General features: G+C 42.4%; 1 protein-coding gene across 1 annotated transcript in view; it reads left to right on the forward strand.

Annotated features, from left to right (window-relative positions):
• The window catches only part of LOC124973266 (T cell receptor alpha chain MC.7.G5-like), a 260,714-nt gene that overhangs the window by 206,270 nt on the left and 35,213 nt on the right, over positions 1–19,231 (forward strand). Inside the window, exon 3 of the mRNA XM_047537299.1 lies at positions 3,626–3,683. Coding sequence (XP_047393255.1) covers positions 3,626–3,683 — 58 coding nt within the window. The remainder of the gene's footprint in view (positions 1–3,625; positions 3,684–19,231) is intronic.

The raw sequence follows: 19,231 nt of genomic DNA on the forward strand, positions 1-19,231 counted from the left end.
TGTCTTTTTATGTCCCTTTAAAATATTTGTGCCTAAGGAAGGCTCTTAGTGCACCTGGAATGGAGGTCCTCTTTACTGTCCACCTACAAGACAGATGAGAGTTTTGTGGCCATGGTCACTCTTGTGAAGAAATCAACCCCATTGCCGTAGCTGTGTCGCACCCCCCAGCCCTGGTCTCCAGGCCCCCTGACCTGGTTGTGAGAGTTTTGAGCTCTTATGCCAGCAGCAAGGGAGAGGAAGGAATGACCAGTAGCACTGGCCAAGGCTGTGAGTTGTCACTGGTGTTTGTGGGCTTCCAGCAGATGTGGAGGCTCTGGGAGGCTCAGGGAGGCTCAGGGGATGTGTTTCTGGCAGACTGGTTTATGTTAAGGGTTGTCCCAGGGTGTGAATACTGCAGGTGCTGGTCGACTCACCTTTGGGAAAGGGACCCAGCTGATCATCCAACCCTGTAAGTGCTTCTACCTGGGAGGTGGGGAGTCTAAATGCAATCATACGGGGACATGTCCAGACCCCGCTCATGAGCCTCTAGTACCACTGCCACCATTGGCAACATCCTAAGTACACAGCAGGTTTCTGCCACATAGGTGAAGGAGGCAATGTGGTCTAAGGTTTGAAGGACTACAAAATCTGTCCTTCTGCAACTGTTTGACTAGAAGTCCACTATTGGAAATTCTGGGCTCCAGCAGACAATGGATGTGAGCTTAGGACTGGGACACAGACTGATGTGAGCCACTTCACCAGTGGCACCTTTGCAATAAAAATTACTTTCCTGGGAAGTGCTGAAATGGTTGCATAGATAGAGGTTGAGCTGTTTCTCCTTTTCTGTCTTCCTGTCTTCTTCCCTGCCTGACTTAGGGACATTAAATCAGAACAGCTATTAATCATCTGATTTCTCAGCCCCATCACTCATCAAGTGTGACAAAAGGGATCCATTAACATAAAACCCAGAAAGAGAAAGGACAAAGGGCTCAGTTCCCAATGGCTCCAGAGTTGAACCTGACAACTCCTTGACTTTAATCATGGTCAGTGCCCCATCATCAACAGAGGACAACTAGCAGGCAGTGCTCACCAAGTGAACGTGGCCAGAGCCCTGCTGCCCTCGCAGGAGGTACCACTGCAGAGCTTGCCAGGGCTGCACCTGGGAAGAGATCATGGGCAGAGCTCTGAGGAAGGCAGAGGGGACCACATGGAAAATCAAGATTCAGGTTCCTGTATGGAGCATCTCACATTGTCACCACTAGCGACACCTGGAAACTAGCCTTTGGAACAGGAACTAGACTTCAGGTCAACCTTGGTAGGTTATAGGGAAGAGCTATTCTGACTGGAGTCCTCCCTCCATTCTGTGGAGGTGGCCTCTTGGAGAATACTTGCCTCCATCAGTACCTATGTCATTTTGATTTCTGTCACTGATGCTTTTCCTTTCCACCTGTGAAAATGACTTCTGTGTGCTCCAAGCTTCCTCAGTCTTGCTTACACTGTTTTTCCTTTGGAACAGCATGTTTGAGAATTTGTCACTCTGAGCCACAGAATGAAAGCACTCTCAAATAGAGGAGTGAGTCCTATTTACTCTGATAACTTTTCAGGGGTGATATGTGTGAATGTGAGGAAGTGGACTGGAGTAATCTGTGACTGTCAGAGAAATCTTGTGGAAACTTGTTTAATGTCCTACACACGCAACTTCTGAGAAGAACAATTTCATTAGCCTCTTGGTGGAGTAAAACCAAAACCTTGACCTTCTGAGATCATAATCGAATGCCAACCCTTTTCCCCAAAGCACTGCTGGGCTTCATTATTTACCAGTTATGAGATGATGGCATGACAATTAACATGAAATTACATAGATGAGTGATTTCACTATGTTGAGCCTATGATTAAGATGCAAGTTGTAGACATCCTGGAGCAATCCACCAGCAGTTCCTAACACATAGTGGTCCCCAAAGACAGACTTTGTGCCTGGGCCTGATTCTTTGCAGCATTGGTTTGTACGTGATTGAAAACTGATTGCATGTCTCAGAGTGACAATTTGGGTTCTAGTTTAGCTGTGCTTGGTGCACTAAGAACCACCTATGCTACAGCCTAGAAGCCTGACAAAATGGCTCCATTCCAAAGGAAAAACATGAATGGTATGACTGTATTGTGTGGTACTTGTCAATGCCTCTCCCTGCTGTCCCTGTCACACCAGGAACTAGCTACAAGTTTTCTGCAGGAGGTTTTTGTTAGAGCATATATTGCTGTGATAATAACAACTATGACCTACGATTTGGAGCGGGGACCCAACTTACAGTAAAACCAAGTAAGTTGGGGGAGTGGACCAATCTCAAAAGCCACCCTACTCGGGGCAGGACTGTGCTGTGCAGTTTCAGTGGGATTAAGACCCTGATTGTGCCCAAGAGGGTCGGTGTACCTGGTTTCTTTGTGTCTGAGATCCTGAGCTGATTGGAAGTCTGTTAGTTAACAAATTCTGGCAATTCAAATAATGGGGTCAGGAGGGAGTAGTAAACTTCACTAACTTCTTCATTGGCTCTGGATATATAAAAATGCCAAAAATAATGTGTTAAACCTAGATTTTGTGATATGACAAAATTAAAACACTGAACAACTCAGATGCCAGGTGTTCCTTAATAAGAAGCCCTCCACTCTAAGAGGAGGGCATTCAATTCTTTTGTGGGTTTTTGCTACTATTGTTATTTATAAAACTATTGCTGTGAATGACATGATGCTGCTGGTCCCTAAAATAGCCACCTTCTGACCCCACTGTGGAACTGTGCTAGGTGGCATGTCTCTGCCTGAACTTGCTATTGTGCTTAGGTGTTTTAATCTGGTATGTCCCATCATCCTATATATAATTAAAAACTAGGGATTTAGTGGGTCAAGCAAGGGCAGCCCACCAGAGCCCAGTGTTGTGGAAACAAAACAGGTGGCTTCAGATCTGCAGAGTCAGCTGTTATTTTTAGAGACATGCCCTAAACTTGCCAAGGAACTGGGAGCTGAGGCTGCAAGGTGGTGAGATACCCACTAGAGGGGAAGATGATCTCACTTGCTCAGTCTCCTTCTCAGTCCTTCCTACCTGCTGGTTATTGTAAGGCCCCATATTACCGTGAATTCTCGAGGAAGCCAAGGAAAGCTCATCTTTGGAAAAGGCACTAAACTCTCTGTTAAACCAAGTAAGTGTTGGGGTTTTCAAAGACCACACTAGTGAGTGCAACTACACAGAGAGAGAAGAAATTTGCCAACTTTTTCTCTGTGGCTACTTTCCCCCTTCACCTTTGAACCCCACGGAATTGCTCCCGATCAATGTTCCCACTATCCTCAGTCTAGACTGGCATTTCCCTCAGCTGGTCATAGGAAAACTCTGGGCATCATAACATGTGGCAAGGCCTCCTCCCCAGGATGGTGCTTCTCAGAAGTGACTGCCTACCTCCCTGTAGGACATGATAACCTTTTCATCAAAAGTCTCCTGGAAGAGAGAACCTTGTTTACAATATCAAGGGCCGTGCATAAGCAGCAGTCTGTGACTGCTCTGTGATTAGTTTTTAGACATTATCCAATAGGGGATCCTAGGAGGAGGAGGAACAGGGTGGGTTCTGCCAGGGGTTTTTTGTTTAGGGAGAATACACTGTGGAACTCAAATAGCGGGTATACCCTCAACTTTGGCAAAGGCACCTCACTGTTGGTCACACCCGGTGAGTTCTTGTGGTTAACTAATTATCCTTTCTGGAAAGAAATCCAATGGGACCTGTTGAAACACAGCTAAATTTAATTGCTTCGTTTAGCATGCAGTTGTTAACTATGTCGGATGTGTGAGAAAGATATGAATACATGTTTCCCTGGAGGCTGGATTTGGTTATCAGGTCTGTGGGCAGTTTGATAAATTGTACTAATACTGCAGTCACTGGTTTTCAAAGGTCCACAATGCACGTTGTGACTTTGGGAAAGAGGCAGAGATAAGAAGAAAAGCTTTGTGATAGAGACAAAAGCAAACCAATAAAGAGGGAGGCTGCCGAAGCAGCAGTGTAGCCAAGGAAGCGTGTCCTCAACAGATAAGTGATGAGGATCCAGTGGGTTTAGGCCGTGTCATCTGGTTGAACCAAAAAATAGTGAGTCCTCCCTGAGGACTCCAGGGAGGGGGGCAGCAGTTATAAGCTGCGTGTGGCTTCTCCTTCTGAGAGACGCAGAACCCTAGAACTTTTTGTGAGGGAGGATATCCCTGGCTGTGAACCTATTTCTCTTTGGACAGCCCGCTTCTTCACTCCAGGGTCAACTAGTTCCCCACACAGACTTCACCCCATTATCTAAGCTGGCCGAGTCCCTCCTCGGGGAGAAGCAAAGATCCCAGCCTTTGGGAGGGCTTCCCACCTCAACTGGATTATCTGTGATAAAGTGGAATGTTTATCCAAGTTGTGAAGCTGTCAGGGAGAGAGTAATAAAGATAGATGACAGAAAGCAATATTGGAAATTTACAGGCTACCTCCACCCTGCAGAGTTCAGTAGGTTTTGTGGTTGGTTGTTTTGATTTTTACTGTTAGTTACTGAGATGGGTACCTTCCATGCAGGCACAGCACCTATAGAAATGTCTACCATCTCACACTTTGGTAGTATTTCATCAACAACCCTCTGTGCCTCAACCAAGTACAGCAATAGGGTAATGGGGCTGATGGGTTGACAGATAGGCTTTATACATTTAAATGAGTGACCCAGACAAAGCACCCGGCCCAAAGTGATACACACTTCTGTCCCGCACACTCGCTGCTCACCTCTTCTGAAACCTCCTTCAGAGGCCACAGGACTTTCTTTTTGCATCATCCATGACGGCTTTATCCTCTGAAGACAGATTTCTCCTTCGTTAATAATCAAAAGGTTGTCAGAGCCAAGACTTATCAGTAGGGGAGGGACTCATGCTAGTTACTGGTCCTGTTCTGAGTCCAAAATGAGGAGTAATCATAAAATAATGTCAATTGGTTTGTTTTTGTGGCTCATAAACTCACTCTCAGAGAGGGTTCAACTCTGAAAGATTCAACAGCCATTTAGATATATTTAAGTCCTAGCACATTTGCTAAATCAGCCTCTTAATAAATACACTTAAGATAATGATAGCATAAGATTGTGGAAGTTTTACAAACTTTGCCCCTGTAGAAACAGAAGTCTTTCTGTATAGACTGAAATATAATCCCAAGAAAATCCCTTTTAGGAAAACATGAGATCAAGTCCTTTCAATGGGAAAAGTACATACAACATCCTATTATGGGACCATAGAGCTGCCTCTAGAAATGCAACCTTACGTTGGTTTATGTAGAGACATGTAACACTGTGACTAATACAGGAACCTACAAATATGTCTTTGGAGCAGGCACCAGGCTGAAGGTTTTAGCAAGTGAGTATTATAGGCAAAACAGACTTTATATTAAAAGTTCTTGGTGTTTGTACTTGGAAAGACAAGAGAAGATACTTGTTATAAAGTATGGAAGCTAAATTACTGCTGTGTGAAGTAGCAATCCTGGTCCCTCCACTCTGAACAGCAAGGGTAAAGAAAAGCTGCCATAGTTCCTAGGTATCTCTTGTTCTTCCCTGGAGCAGTCGGTTGCTGACTTGTTAAGCCCTCCGTTCTCAAGGTGGCCAGTGGTAAGGAAAGGAAGGAGGCCAAGCTGACAGTGGTGGTGCCCATGGAGGTTCCTTCTCAGATTTTCCTTCCAATTATGTTGAAATTAAGAGAGGCTCAAAAAAAAAAAAAAAATCACCTAGAAAGACTGGGAGAAATCACCTTTTTATTATAAGGGAATGACTTCAGGTTAGATCTTGCCTATCTTATCTCCTGGTGGGGGATAGTGTGAATGGAGCAGTCTCACCTAGGACAAGGAAAGAAACTGATGAAAAGTCCTTTTCCTGGTGACTATCTAAGCAGAAGGGGAAAAGATCTGGAGTTGGGCTCAACCCAGAGCAGACCATTGCAAGTGACTCTATCTAATTCTGGGCAATAAAAAAGTTGGGCATCTTCTTAGCTGTTCCAGGAGCTGGACCTCAGTGTGCAGTGTCTTGGCCCCAGCATCAGGGAGGTATGGGTCACATCCTGACCCTTCTTACCAGGTGGGCAGTGACAGTTCCCCACAATCGCTCCCATTTTAATGAGTCTATCCGCTTTTGCTTTAGTGCCATGGACATAAATTGTTCCCACTTTGTCCAAATGAAGTATATGATTTTCACAACCCTGGAGAATTATTATCTAAAACACTAGAGAATGCGCTGGGATTTGGGCAGTCAGTATTCTGGGCTTGTGCAGAAAAACTCCTTCTTTAGAATATTCAGAAAGAATATCCTTCATTCATCCAATGCAGAAACAGTCCTGAAATCCAAGCTGGTACTAGGATTCTGTGCCAGCTTATTACAGTGACAATTACTTAATATTCTCTGTGCTCATGGTATCGCTCCTTCCAGAAGATCTTTAGGGAAAACTTAGTTTGGTTTCTAGGAGGTTTTTGCTGAGCTGAAGATCACTGTGTGAATAATAATGCAGGCAGCAAGCTCACATTTGGAGGGGGAACAAGGTTAATGGTCAAACCCTGTGAGTATCTCTGCTGAATCCATAATGAATGCTCTACTTTAAAAGGAAGCCTAGCTAAGCTCCGTTTTCTGTTTTCTCCACTCAGTTTTTTATATTAATTCTAATCATTAATGATTATATGGCATATGTACATGTGAAAATGAATACATATGTAATTGTCTGGCACCAGAGCAAATGTACTGTAGATAAATAGATTCCTTGTCCTTTTTGTCTTAACAATTTGGAGCAGAGAGTCTGATTGTGTTCAGCATAGGGATGAGTGAGCACTGGAGTGGGAGAAACCTTCTCTAGTAACTTTATCATAATTGCACTAATCCTTGCTGGTCTGGTCAGGGGGCAGCTTGGTCTGGAGATGGACAGAGGAGGAATCTTTCTACCCTGACCACACTCTGAATTGACCACCATAATAAACAGTCTTCCCAACTGCCTCTTTGGCAAGGATCCCATTTGGAGGAGCACACAGGCCGGATTTGGAGATTGAAAGGGATTTCCTGGTACACATTGGCTGGTCCATTTCTGTAAAGCTTTCTATGACTGTGTAATATTGGCAACAACCGTAAGCTGATTTGGGGATTGGGGACAAGTCTGGCCGTAAATCCAAGTGAGTCTTCATGTTAACGCTCTCAAACCTGTATGTGCAGTTCGAATATCTCTGATACTGACTCCTTCTTTTTTAACCCTAATGTTTACAAAGTTCAGTTATAGCCAGTGTTTTTGTCCAGTCCCCTGAAACTGGATCCTTGCCTATCCCTTAATCAGAATAACTAGATAGAGGGATCCAGAAGTGCAATGGCAGGATGACAGAGTATTAGACTGTTTTTTGTACAGAACAAACAGTTTGGTGGCCCATCCCTCCCCACCAAAAAAGGTTGCCAGAAAGCATTGAAAGTTAGAGAAAGTAAGGATCCATATCCCATTTCATGTCTTTAATCAGTACTATGCCAACCTCACTTTGGGCCACTGGTAAATACTATTTCCCCTAACCAAAGACAAGTCAAGTGCTGCTGGGAGCTCTCCAGGCCTATGGTCATCCCAGTGACAGAGCTAGAGAATGTCTCCCCTCCACAGATTATCCAGAATGGCTCTAACAGGCCATATAATATCTGTATCTCCCAGTTCTCTTTGGCTTAAAGCTTTATGGTGACTTGTTATAAGTTACAGGAAAGGAGTTGATTTCATCCTAATTCTGGCATCCCCTGAGAAGCTATGCTCTCCAGGAATTCTTCAAGAGCACCTCAGTGACCAGTGTTCAGAATTTAGTTTCACTCAACCAAATTGTTCCCAGCAGTATTTGCTGTGGCTATGCCTGGAGCTAGGTCCTGGGTCGGTTCTGGAGGGGAAGTTGCACCATGAGCCAGGTGGCTTCGGGAGAGACATCTTTGACGTAGACACTAATCAATTCCTAAATGAGCTTTTAGACAGTCTTCTATGTGCTAACCCGTTAAGGCTGTCCACAGAGGAGGTCATCCTTGCCTTTGCAGCTCTAAATGTGAGACATGAGCAGTAAAGAAAAAAATAAAGTGTGGGAGGTAAATGTCAGTTGCAGTGCCAAAATAAAGAAAGTGGGTATAAATATTGAACTAACTTCAATGTTAAGTTTTTTAAATGTAAGCCTTCCAGAGGAATCATCTCATGGTATACTTATCAGGGACAATGAGCTAACTATTTTGTCACTTTTACTGCAAAAGAAACCCAAAGCCGGGTGCAGTGGTGCACACTTGTAATCCCAGGGACTTGAGAGGCTTAGACAGAAGGATTGCAAGTTCAAAGCCAGCCTCAACAACTTAGCAAGGCCCTCAGTAATTTGGTGAGAACTTGTCTCTATTTAATTAATTAAAAAGACTGGGGATGTGGCTCAGAAGTTAGAGACCCTAGGTTGAATCCCTGGTACAAAAAAAAAAAAAAAAAAAGCATGGTGGGTAATAAAATGTATTGGTATGGTGGGTAAGAATGTGAATTTTGGTATTAGACTGCTTGAGCAAATCTTAACTCTGCCACTTACTCAATGTGTGACCTTGGGCAGTTATCTAGTTTCTTTATGCCTCATTTTCCTCATCTGTGAAGTGGGGATAATAATAATAGCTTACTGAAATAGTAGATGATTTAAAGAGCTAATACTTAGAAAGGGTATTGTATAATAGCAGGCACATAGTAAGTCTTCAGTCAATATGTTTTTATTGTTATTAGATCAGGTTGCTAACAGGAAGGAATGAAAAAACAGAAAGGATCCCCACTGCAGTTTTTGTAAAGTGCAACATTACAGTGTGACTGGCAATATAGGAAAACTAACCTTCGGCCAAGGAACAACTTTACAGATAAAACCAGGTAGGCCTGAATGTTCCCAAGCAAGCCACAGTTGTCCATCACGTTCATCTTCTGTTTAACCTTCTCTGCCTTTTCAACTTCTAACCAAAGGTTAGGTTTTGCTTTCCTTTTATGAAAGTAAGTAAGAGGTGTGTGTCAAGTGGCTAATATGATCCTTTCCAGCCTATGTGGTTTTAGATAGTGGCAAGAAGGGGAACAAGACTTGAAGTAAATCAGGTCTGGAATTTCTAGGCTAAGGCTAACAGAATGCAAGTTTGGTCAACTTGGGAAAAATAAAAACAACCAGTGTGAGTGATTCACTAAAAAGAAAGGTGATTTTACAGAATAGTATTCTAAAGCAAAGTCCACCCCTGTGGCCACCAGAACTCTTCAAGCACTGTCTCTCAAGGAAAATATAAGTACCATAAAAATGACAAGTTTGTGCTTGAAAAAAAATGGGGGAGGGAGAAAAGGGGACTGTTGGTTGTTTAGATTTTTGGTTTAAAAACAGAATATAGCAATTTTTATAGGATGTTTTTTTGAAAGGTTATCACTAAATAGGTCAAATGTGATTGCATGCCCCTGGTGAGCTGTAGATAGGAAGAAGAAGGAAAGTTAACAGAGGAGGAGATTGTTTTTGTACTGGATAGAAGCACTGTGCCAACTTTGGGGGAAACGACTTCATCTTGGGGAGTGGAACAAAACTCACTATTATTCCCTGTAAGTCCTTTACCACTTGAGAAAAATCCCTTAATCTATAATGACCAACTCTCACATCTCAGACACCTAATGAATTTCTAAATGAGCTTCCAAGTGCTAACCTGATAAGGCTCTCTGGGGAGAAGGTCACTCTTACCTTTGCAGTTCTAAATGTAAGACACGTGTTGTAAGAAAAAATGGGAGATGTCAATTGCAAAGCCAAAATGAAATGAGTGGGTGTAAATATTGGACCAGTTTTAATGTTAAGTTTATAAAATGTAAGCTGTTCAGGAGAACCATCTCAGGGCACATTTATTAGTTTGTGTCTACACAGCACAATCGTCCAGTTAATTTGATTAATGTCGGTAGCTGATCCAGATATTTAGGCACTTCCTTGAGCAAACTTCTTTGGGCCTAAAATTGCTTGAATTGACTGTCACATTACCTAAATAATTGCCAAATCTGTTTTACTTTGTGCTGTATAGACTCAGCCTAATAAAAACAAATGCTGTTGTATTTTTCCCCAGTCTGTCTCTTCTCCCCACAGAAAGTTTTCCTTCTATTAAACAGCATCTCTACACAGAATGAAAAGATACCCAGCAAGCCATTTGACTTATTGCTGCTGCTATTTTGCATTTATATGACTCCTTTCCCTGGAAGAGATTAAGGCACTTTATACGACTTATTAGCTAAACAGATTGACAGCCTAATTAGGAAGAGAGAAACAGATTCTGAGTATCGTTTTGTGGCTGCTGTTCCTACCCACGGGTGTAGAATACTTGGTCAGATGGCTCTGGGCCACAGGAGCAAGACAGAGAGGTGGACTCTGTTTGTAGCGTGGGGCATGTAGGAGGTTATCACAGGAGGAAGAACAGTACTAAATAGGTCAGGGCAACTGACAGAGCCAGGAGAATCTCTTTCCCCCACAATTCATGTGTATTCACAAAGCAGAGCATGGCAAATTTTAACATCTGCTGTCTTCAGGTGTCTACTCTTCTTACCTGGAGTGAAACCCTCCTGATTCAAGTCCTAGTCCTTCCACCTCTAACTGCTCTATTGAACTCTTGTCTCTCTTCTATATTCCTAACTTCTGTGCCCACCCCAGTACCAGCAGGGCCGCCACACACTGCTGCCTGCCTCTTTGGCAGGTCGGTTGTATTTCTGAGGAGGTGCTTAGCTCTGTGAATGATCTGAAGTGGCTCAGGGACCTGGGAGAAGCCTCCCTGCAGCAGAGCCCAGCAGGGGTGGAGATGCAACCATGGGCTACTGACTATCTACAAGAAGGCTGGGGATGGCCTCAGGATGAGGAAGAGCCGCTGGAAGGAATAAGGAATACCATTGTCTCATGATACCTGTGTCTGAATCCTCTCTCGTGCCTGAGAAACTTTAGCTTCTACCTTGGGACCCAAGACACGTGGTTGTGACGAGGTGGCAGGGTTTTTGTAGTCGAGTCAACCATTGTGGACAAACAGGCTATGGGGGTGTGCTGCACTTTGGGTCCGGCACTCAAGTGATTGTTATGCCACGTAAGTGTCTTTTCTCATTTCTGGGGGTTAGTATGTCTTAATCATAGAGTTCTTCATGTCCCCTTCCGGATCCCCAACTAGTCACCTATGGGATACAGTTCCTGGGTTTACCAACACAGCCATTTTGACCATTAAAAAGGTCAGATTCATTTTAAAAACTAACATGGACAGATTCCATTTAATGCTACCAACAGCAAAAGGGAATTGGCATGTCGAGGGACCTAATCAATGCTCAATCACTGCCTTGGGAGGACAGGCTTGTCTTCTTCTCCTCCTTCATGAGGCCTCAGAATTCCATTGACCTTTCCATGCCTGATTCTTCTGGCAGATGAAGTGGTTATGTCCTCTAACATTCTTGTAGAAAATCACCCAAGACAGATATATTCTCTTTTAGTTTTCACTTTAAGAAAGCTTTCATGTTCCTGATTTTGACAATAAACTTCAGCTAACATATTCCCTGCCATTCGTGTAAATAATACCTTGACTCAAACAAACTTATTTCCCCACGTTATTCAAAATGCATTTCAGTGCTGCACCCCCTGTACTGCAGCAGCCCTTCTTATCTTCACGACATTCTCTAATAAGGTAAAGAGGATCCCACATCATCAAACCTGCTCCAGTCAGAAAAGTTGATGCACAGACAAGTTAAGTAATTTATGTCAACCCTCCCACCCCCAAAAACACAAAACTTCAGGACTAGGATTAGAGTTTGAGATTTCCTATTTTCTTACAGTGAATTATCCACAGTTGTCATTTTGTGAGTTGAAAACATAATAAGCACAAACGATAGGCATTTTCTAAGAAATGAAACTTAATCCAAACAAAAATTGACTGTTGGATGGCATTGGAGTTTTAAATGGATCCCTAAATCCTCTTTGCTGTTGGTAATCATTTGGTACCGGTGATAGGGAAGAGCAGAGGGTGTCAGGAGGTTCTTGTAGGCCTCAGTATCACTGTGTCCTCCTACACCGACAAGCTCATCTTTGGGACTGGGACCAGATTACATGTGTTGCCGAGTAAGTACCAGAAACCAAGGAGCAAACTTGAAAAGGTGTTTTCTAGAAACAACCTGTATCAGTACAGTCTCACAGTTCTACAGGTCCTCTTTCCAGCACTGTGGGCCTTCCAGGCCCCTGGCTGCAGGGCCCATGGTCACTTGGGACACCATTCCTCCCGGAGACAGCTCTCTGTAAACCGAATCAGTTCAATCTACATGTGAATACCATGCTGCTGAAGAAAGTCTTATCAGCAGTTAAAATATGACACTAGAGAGTCAGATGCACTGTGACTCCAAGCAAATGATCTGTTTCTCTCTTTTACATTTTTATTTAAAATACCAGGAAAGGTAAAACAAGTTCAACTTCTCCAATTTGAAAACTGTTTATGAATTATGCTTCCCTTATATGCAGAGAGACCTAGATCGACTTTGAATGCTTAGTCATTTGATTTCATCATCTGTGTCTGGAATCTATAATGGGCAAGGGAATCAAATGTAATTAAATGAGCAAATAATCTTCAATAGTCAATATTCCTACATTGTTTTATGTGCTTTGCTCTGGAGTTTTTATCTGGGCTTTATCTCTAATAGGCTCCCCAGAAGGACAGTGAAGGTTTTTGTTAAGGTTTTTGTGTCTGTGTGGATAGCAACTATCAGTTGATCTGGGGCTCTGGGACCAAGCTAATTATAAAGCCAGGTAAGTCTCAGATATGTGACAGTAAGGGAGAGAAGACACTAGTTGAATAATGAACGAAGAATAGCATGCAAATTATATTTTTAAGAACAATCCAGCCTGCTAGAGACAATACATTCAACCCAAATGGGGTCTTCACTCCCAGTGAGAGGCAATGTCAACTCTTGTTTGGTCTGGTTGCTTCCAGAATGGATGGTGCTTAACTAGCCCTCTAAGAGCACAGAGCAGAGTTATTAGGGAGCGTCTACTTCCCTCTGATATGTTAGAATTCTATTCCAAGGATAAGCCAGCCTCATTTCATTAGGAGAATAAATTCAAAGAAAAGGGAAAGGGCCCCAGCAAAGACCAGTAGATGAACTATAGCATGCCTGAAACTTTCTTGATATCCTTGCCCTGGGCCACAGTCCTGAGGTGCCTGCAAAGCTCTTGGCACTTGCTAGTGAATCCCCCAGGATTCTGTGCTTCAGCACAAACCCCATAAGGACATAAGGAAAAAAGCTGAATCAGGGGAATATAAAGGCTAGAGGGTACCTGGCAAGCTGACTTTTGCAGTAGTTGGAACTGAGATGTTCTAAGTATGGAAAGACACAGCCTGTCCTCACCCCATCCTGCCATGCCTCCCTTGAGGGTTAGTGTAAGGCTCTAAAGAGCTGTGTGAATTATGGGTCTGCAAACAAGCTCGTCTTTGGGTCTGGCACTCTGCTTTCTGTCAAGCCAAGTACGTGAGTAGTGGGATTTGTCAGATGGACTCTGTCCATGGCAATTGGGAGATAATAGCCACCTTTGATGACAGGAAGGCTGAAGGTTGACTTTGTTCCCTGTTGTCATCCTTTATCTGCCACACATGCTGGGCTCTCAGAGTTTCCCATTCTCCTGCATGGCACATCAGTTAGAGAAGGGGAATTGGTGCTAATTTCAGACAAACCCTAAGGAGAGGGGGAAAAAAAAAAAAAAAAAAAAAAAAAACTATTGTGGGAAAATTCTTCTCATCTAAATTCTGCAGGTATTCTGCTTCTGTGAATCCTATTTTCCAGCCGTTTATCAGCTCTGATCACACCTTTACCCGTGTAGATACAACCTCTGCTAATCCATTTGTACAATTCTGTCAGCTGGTCCAAGCAACTTCTTCTACAGGCCGTATCTTCCAAAAGAGGCTCCAGATCCATCCTTGGGGAGATTGCTGAGGATGGGGAGGGGAAGGAGGGTGTAGGGTGTTGGCTCAGTATTAAAGCTGGGATCCATCTGACACCTCCCCCCATTTCCTACATTTGCTTCCCTTTCACTTTCCCTAGAATAAGTCCCTTTTGTTGATTCCGAACACCTGCTGCTCTCAGGTTTGAACTCTTCTTCAAATCTGAAGAATCAGTGTTGGGGATGAGATCATGTCTTCTCTCTCCAAACTTAAAATTCTTCCACTAAAGCTTATTTAACCAAGAAAATCAGTGTCCTCCTATTCCTGTGTGGGATGGTCACTCCTCTCTTTAATACACTTTTAGTGTGCATTAAAATTCAACCAAGGCTAAGCTTTGAAATAAAGGCACTTGTGTGTGCCCCATCCTTGCCTGTAATATAGTAATCTTTTCTGTAGTGGAAAACGTTCATTTCCTCCTTCTACTTCAGGACTGACCTTCTTAGGATTGTGGGAGACTGTGTTGTTACCCCTTACCCCTATCTGGCTGAAACAATGTATGAGTCCATGGTGGAATTTCTTTAGGAAAATATTTTCTAAGCTATCACATAGGCATTAGACATGCTGAGAAGGCTTAAAAATAAGTTGACTCATAATGGAGGACAGGGCCATGGAATTTAGGTAGTCTGGAGGTGAATTTGGATGGCAAAACATCCCTGTGGATATGGGAATGCCTCATCTTTCCAGACCTGTGTATCTGAGACTGAGCTTAAAGTGAGAGAAAGAGTTATTACCAAATTACTTGATTCAACTTTGGCAGATTTCAGTGTAGACATGCAAAGGAGTTTTAAAAGCATGTAGTGGTGCGTGCCTGTGATCCCAATGACACCCAGCTGCAGATCACAAGTTCAAAGCCAGCCTCAGCAACTTAGCAAAGCCCTAAACAACTTAGTGAGACCCTGTTTCAACATAAAAAAATAAAAAGAGCTGGGAATGTGGTTCAGTGGTTAAGTGCCTCTGGGTTTAATCCCTAGTAGCAAAAAAAAAAAAAAAGCTTATAAGTTTGGTCTTTTTAAAGGAGAAATGATGTGCCTTATGTAGCAAACCCTATTATTTTCTGCCTATGATTAAAAGGCCCATTTCCAGAAACATCAGGGGGAAAAAAAAAGCACATCAAGTTCAACTGCCCCTCACCATGATGCCATGTGTTTGGTTGAGTTTCAGTGAGGGTTTCAGTAAAGGCAGGAAATGCTGTGGGAATAACAATAACAGAGTCGTCTTTGGAAGTGGAACCCAGTTGATGGTGAAGCCCAGTAAGTGTCCATGTTCTGTTTATATTTGACCAAACAAATAGATCCTGTGAAGTTAGTGGGAAATTTAATCTAATATGTAAACAAATGTACCTTGTGAGAAATTACTTTTGCAAATACATGAAACATTCATAATTGTTGAGAATAGAGTAATAAGAATAAATAGATGCAAAATGAGATCATCCCAAATCATCTTTAATATGGTAGCTCAGCTCTCCTTCTTCCAGAGAGATATTGGGACCTTGAGTTATTTATGGCCACAGAATCTTTTAAACTATATTCTGCATTGATTTGTGTGTTTACTGTGAAATTTGCCCACAGAACTTGTCATCTATTAAAAATGAGAGTGTATCTCATTTTAAATGCTACTAATATTTATAAGCTACCTTCTTTGTCTCTCATGCCTACACATATATTTATTGTAAAAGATCTAATAGGAAACCCAAGCACTATCCCATTTTGACTAATGTCCACATCTAGTCTCATACATGTCACATTTCCCTAAAAACACAGTTTTACTATTCAGATGCAATAGGGGAAAATAAAACAATTCAGAGATGAATTGATGATCCCAAACGGCTTTATCAACACCTGAAAGGGAATTCATAGTGAAATAAAATGGCAGGCATGACAAGATTTTTGTTTACTGATCATGCCTCCATGGAGAGTAAAAACTTTTTAAATGTTCCTCCTTGGGGAGGAGGGAAAAAGGCATTCAGGAGATGGATGTTTGTGGGGGGTGCTCCTGGGGTGTCAGTTTCTCGCCATTTGGGGGACAAAAGATCCATCCAAATGTCACCAAAAAAACAATATTAAGAGGCAGTGTTGTCAAGTTGTCTAACCCCACAATGGGTTAGGACTGAGACTTTGAAATGAGCAACCCAAGTGACTTTAAAATAGGATAGCCTGTTTTATAATGGTTTAGCTCAGGGAAATAACAGAAGAAAATGAGCTAGTTGTCTCCTTTGTTTTAGATGTAGTAAGTATAACCAGCCCAGGTTAATCTTTTTGTTGTGATGTTGTTGTTGTTGTTGTTCACTTGTTTACTTTTTTCTTTCTGGTACTGGGGATCAAATCCAGGGCCTCATGTGTGCTAGGCAAGCACTCTACCACCGATCTACATCTCCAGCCCGTTAATCTTTTTTAATGACTGTTAAGAAGCATCTTTGGGGTAAAGTGGAGGAGGAGGTGGAGGCAATGGGGCTTGATTCTTCAAGTATCCAACAAGGATCCATCAGTGTTGATGATTATCTCTTTGTGGTGAGAGGACACATCTGTGGACTAGGATACCTCTAAGCCAAAATGAATGATCCCCATAAACATTCACTTGACCAGAGGCAAAGCATCCTCAGAGTTTGGTGATATGGCTAACTATAGAGTAGAGCTTACAACTCAGGGCCAAGGGCTCTGTAATGCAAGTCCATCTCAGGTGGAAATCTGGCTGTGTGCCCAAAGTTGTCAATTTCTAACTTCTTCCTTGTTTGGGCTCTGAAGAAGGGATTTCTAGTTTGGTGGTTGCCTGCCAGATATTTTTTGCCTGCAGACACAGAATCAGTTTGATATCCAAAAGGAGTTTGTTGAAGTGTTGCTTTTATAATTCACTCTCAGTGTCAAATGAGGTCATTCAATTTCCTCTCCACATATTTGCAGTAAGCAGCATAAAATTCAAGTAAAATAACCACGAGACATAGAAAGATGGCTGGACCGATAATGAGGACTGTTTATTATAGGAGAACAGACAATAAGGCAATCTGTTAAGCCCCGTGAAGGTGAAATATCCATCAAGGAAGGTGTAGCTTTCCCAAAAAGTCACTGGAAGTTTTTGCTGTGGTCCCAATCACAGTGCCAATCAAAATTCTTACAAACTCATCTTTGGAAAAGGGACTCAACTTCGTGTTCTTCCCAGTAAGTACTGTTTGTGTAATTTTCTAATATTGACTCCCATTGAGCTGAAAGGATTTTGAGCAATGAGTGGGAAATGTTTCTTAAACTCAAAGACAGGTGGGTGGCCTTGAGGTCCTGGGCCCTTTCACAGTGTAACCAAATACCAAATTCTACTACCCCAGTGCTGGGAAAGTTCCTGCCAGTCTTCTGCTACCTAAATATTACTTAACTTTTTTTCTTCTTTTTTTTGGCAGTGCCGGGAATTGAACCTGGTGCCTTGAACATGCCAGGCAAACACTCTACCACTGAGCCACATTTACAGGCTTCAGTTATCTTTTTCATTGTTTATATATTATGAAGAGTAAAAAATTTCATGAAAAATTCCAGAATTCATTTTTTAGTCTTTCTCCCTGGGCTTGTCCCCAGGAGACTTTTTTGAACACACTGTTAAATCCGGTGTGATTTTTGGCTCCAACAAAAACCTCACACTGGATTTTGAAATGACCCCAGCAATTCTTCTCCTTTTGCCTCCTTTTGTCTCTGGCTTTTGCTGAGGTTCCTGACTCTGATGTCCCTCCCATGCCTTCTCACTTCCCTTGTTCCAAAGGATAGCAGGAGATAACTTCTTCAAGGACCACTTTAATGTCAGAGACAACAAGCATGGAAAGTTGGCCAAACACAACACCTTCTCACTCTGTACATTTTCCAAATCTCTTTCTTCTTTTAGGTCTTCTATGTCTACATACAAAATAGCAAAGTACTCATCATGAGTCCCTGACAAGGGTTTCCTCTAGAATATTTTTCCACAGGCTAACAATAAGGTGAAAGTTTGCAGGCAGTTCAGAAATGCATTCTTGGGACACAATTCCATGTATGGATGCTCTTAGGGAGAGCGTAGACAGACAAAGCCAGGGGCATTTTGATTATATCACACTTTGTAGAGCAGTAAAGAGAAAGGGCAAAGCTGTCCTAAGGGAAAACAAAGCCATGATTACCTGGGAAGATATCTGGGTGATTCTACCAGGAAAGAGGATTAAAAAGAGGGAAGGTCCAGGAAAACTCAGGTTTTCGTTATGGGAAAAATCACTGTGGGAATACAGGAAACAGGCAGCTTGTCTTTGGAGAGGGGACAAGAATTTCTGTGATTGCTAGTAAGTATTCCTGGCCACCCTGATTTTGATCGGCAATGGCTTCTTCCCTTAAATGATTTTTCCACTGTACCTAGCAATACTTTTGCCCCAAGAGAGGACTATTAGGGGACATGAGCATAGCTCAATGGTATACATGAGGTATAGGCTTAATGTACATGAGGTCCTGGGTTCAAATCACAGCACTTTTTAAAAAAGAAGAGAAAGGTCTTTTTAGAACTGAGCCATAAGTATTGAGGAGGAAGATGAACAATTGCTCTGTTATAAATTGAAAGTCAACCAGCAATGATGGAAAAACACTGAACTGGGCCTTACACTGCTCTCTCCTCAGAACCTTTAGCCAGTTCTGACCATATATATTGGCCCAGTTCCCTCCTCCTATCCCAGGAGACCAAAGCCCTGGCACAGAGAACCCAAGACCCCATAGCCTTGGGAGCACAGAAAGACATGTTTGAGATCTAAGGGCCACTTTTAAATACATTGTAGTTTTTAATGTTATGATTAATTTTAATTTGTCTAAGGAATACATAAACGTTTCTCACTGTAAGCAATTCCAATTGCAGATAAAGAACACATTCACCTTAACCCCTTCCTTCAATATCAGTTTCCTCCCCAAAAATGACTGGGGACATAGCTCACTTGTCTAGCAAGCAGAAGTCCCTGGGTTCAATCCCCAGCACCACCAAAAAAGAAAAAAAAAAAAAAAAAAAAAAACGTTACTGTAAGGGCTGGTTTGGTGTGTTGTGATGAGTTTCTCTATAGAGTATGTTTTCAGATTTTGGAATATTTGCATATCAAAAATGAGCTATCTTGGGGATGAGGCCCAAATCTAAACACAAAATTCACTTCATGTCTTCTTTATACTTTATATCCATAGCCTACATGTAATTTTATACAATTTTTTTTTATGCATCTCCATCTTGATTGAGACCTGTCAGTTGAAGTCAGGTGTGGAATTTTCCACTAGTGGCCTTATGCCTTCAC

The sequence above is a fragment of the Sciurus carolinensis genome, chromosome 2, assembly GCF_902686445.1.
Source record: "Sciurus carolinensis chromosome 2, mSciCar1.2, whole genome shotgun sequence".
NCBI lineage: Eukaryota > Metazoa > Chordata > Mammalia > Rodentia > Sciuridae > Sciurus > Sciurus carolinensis.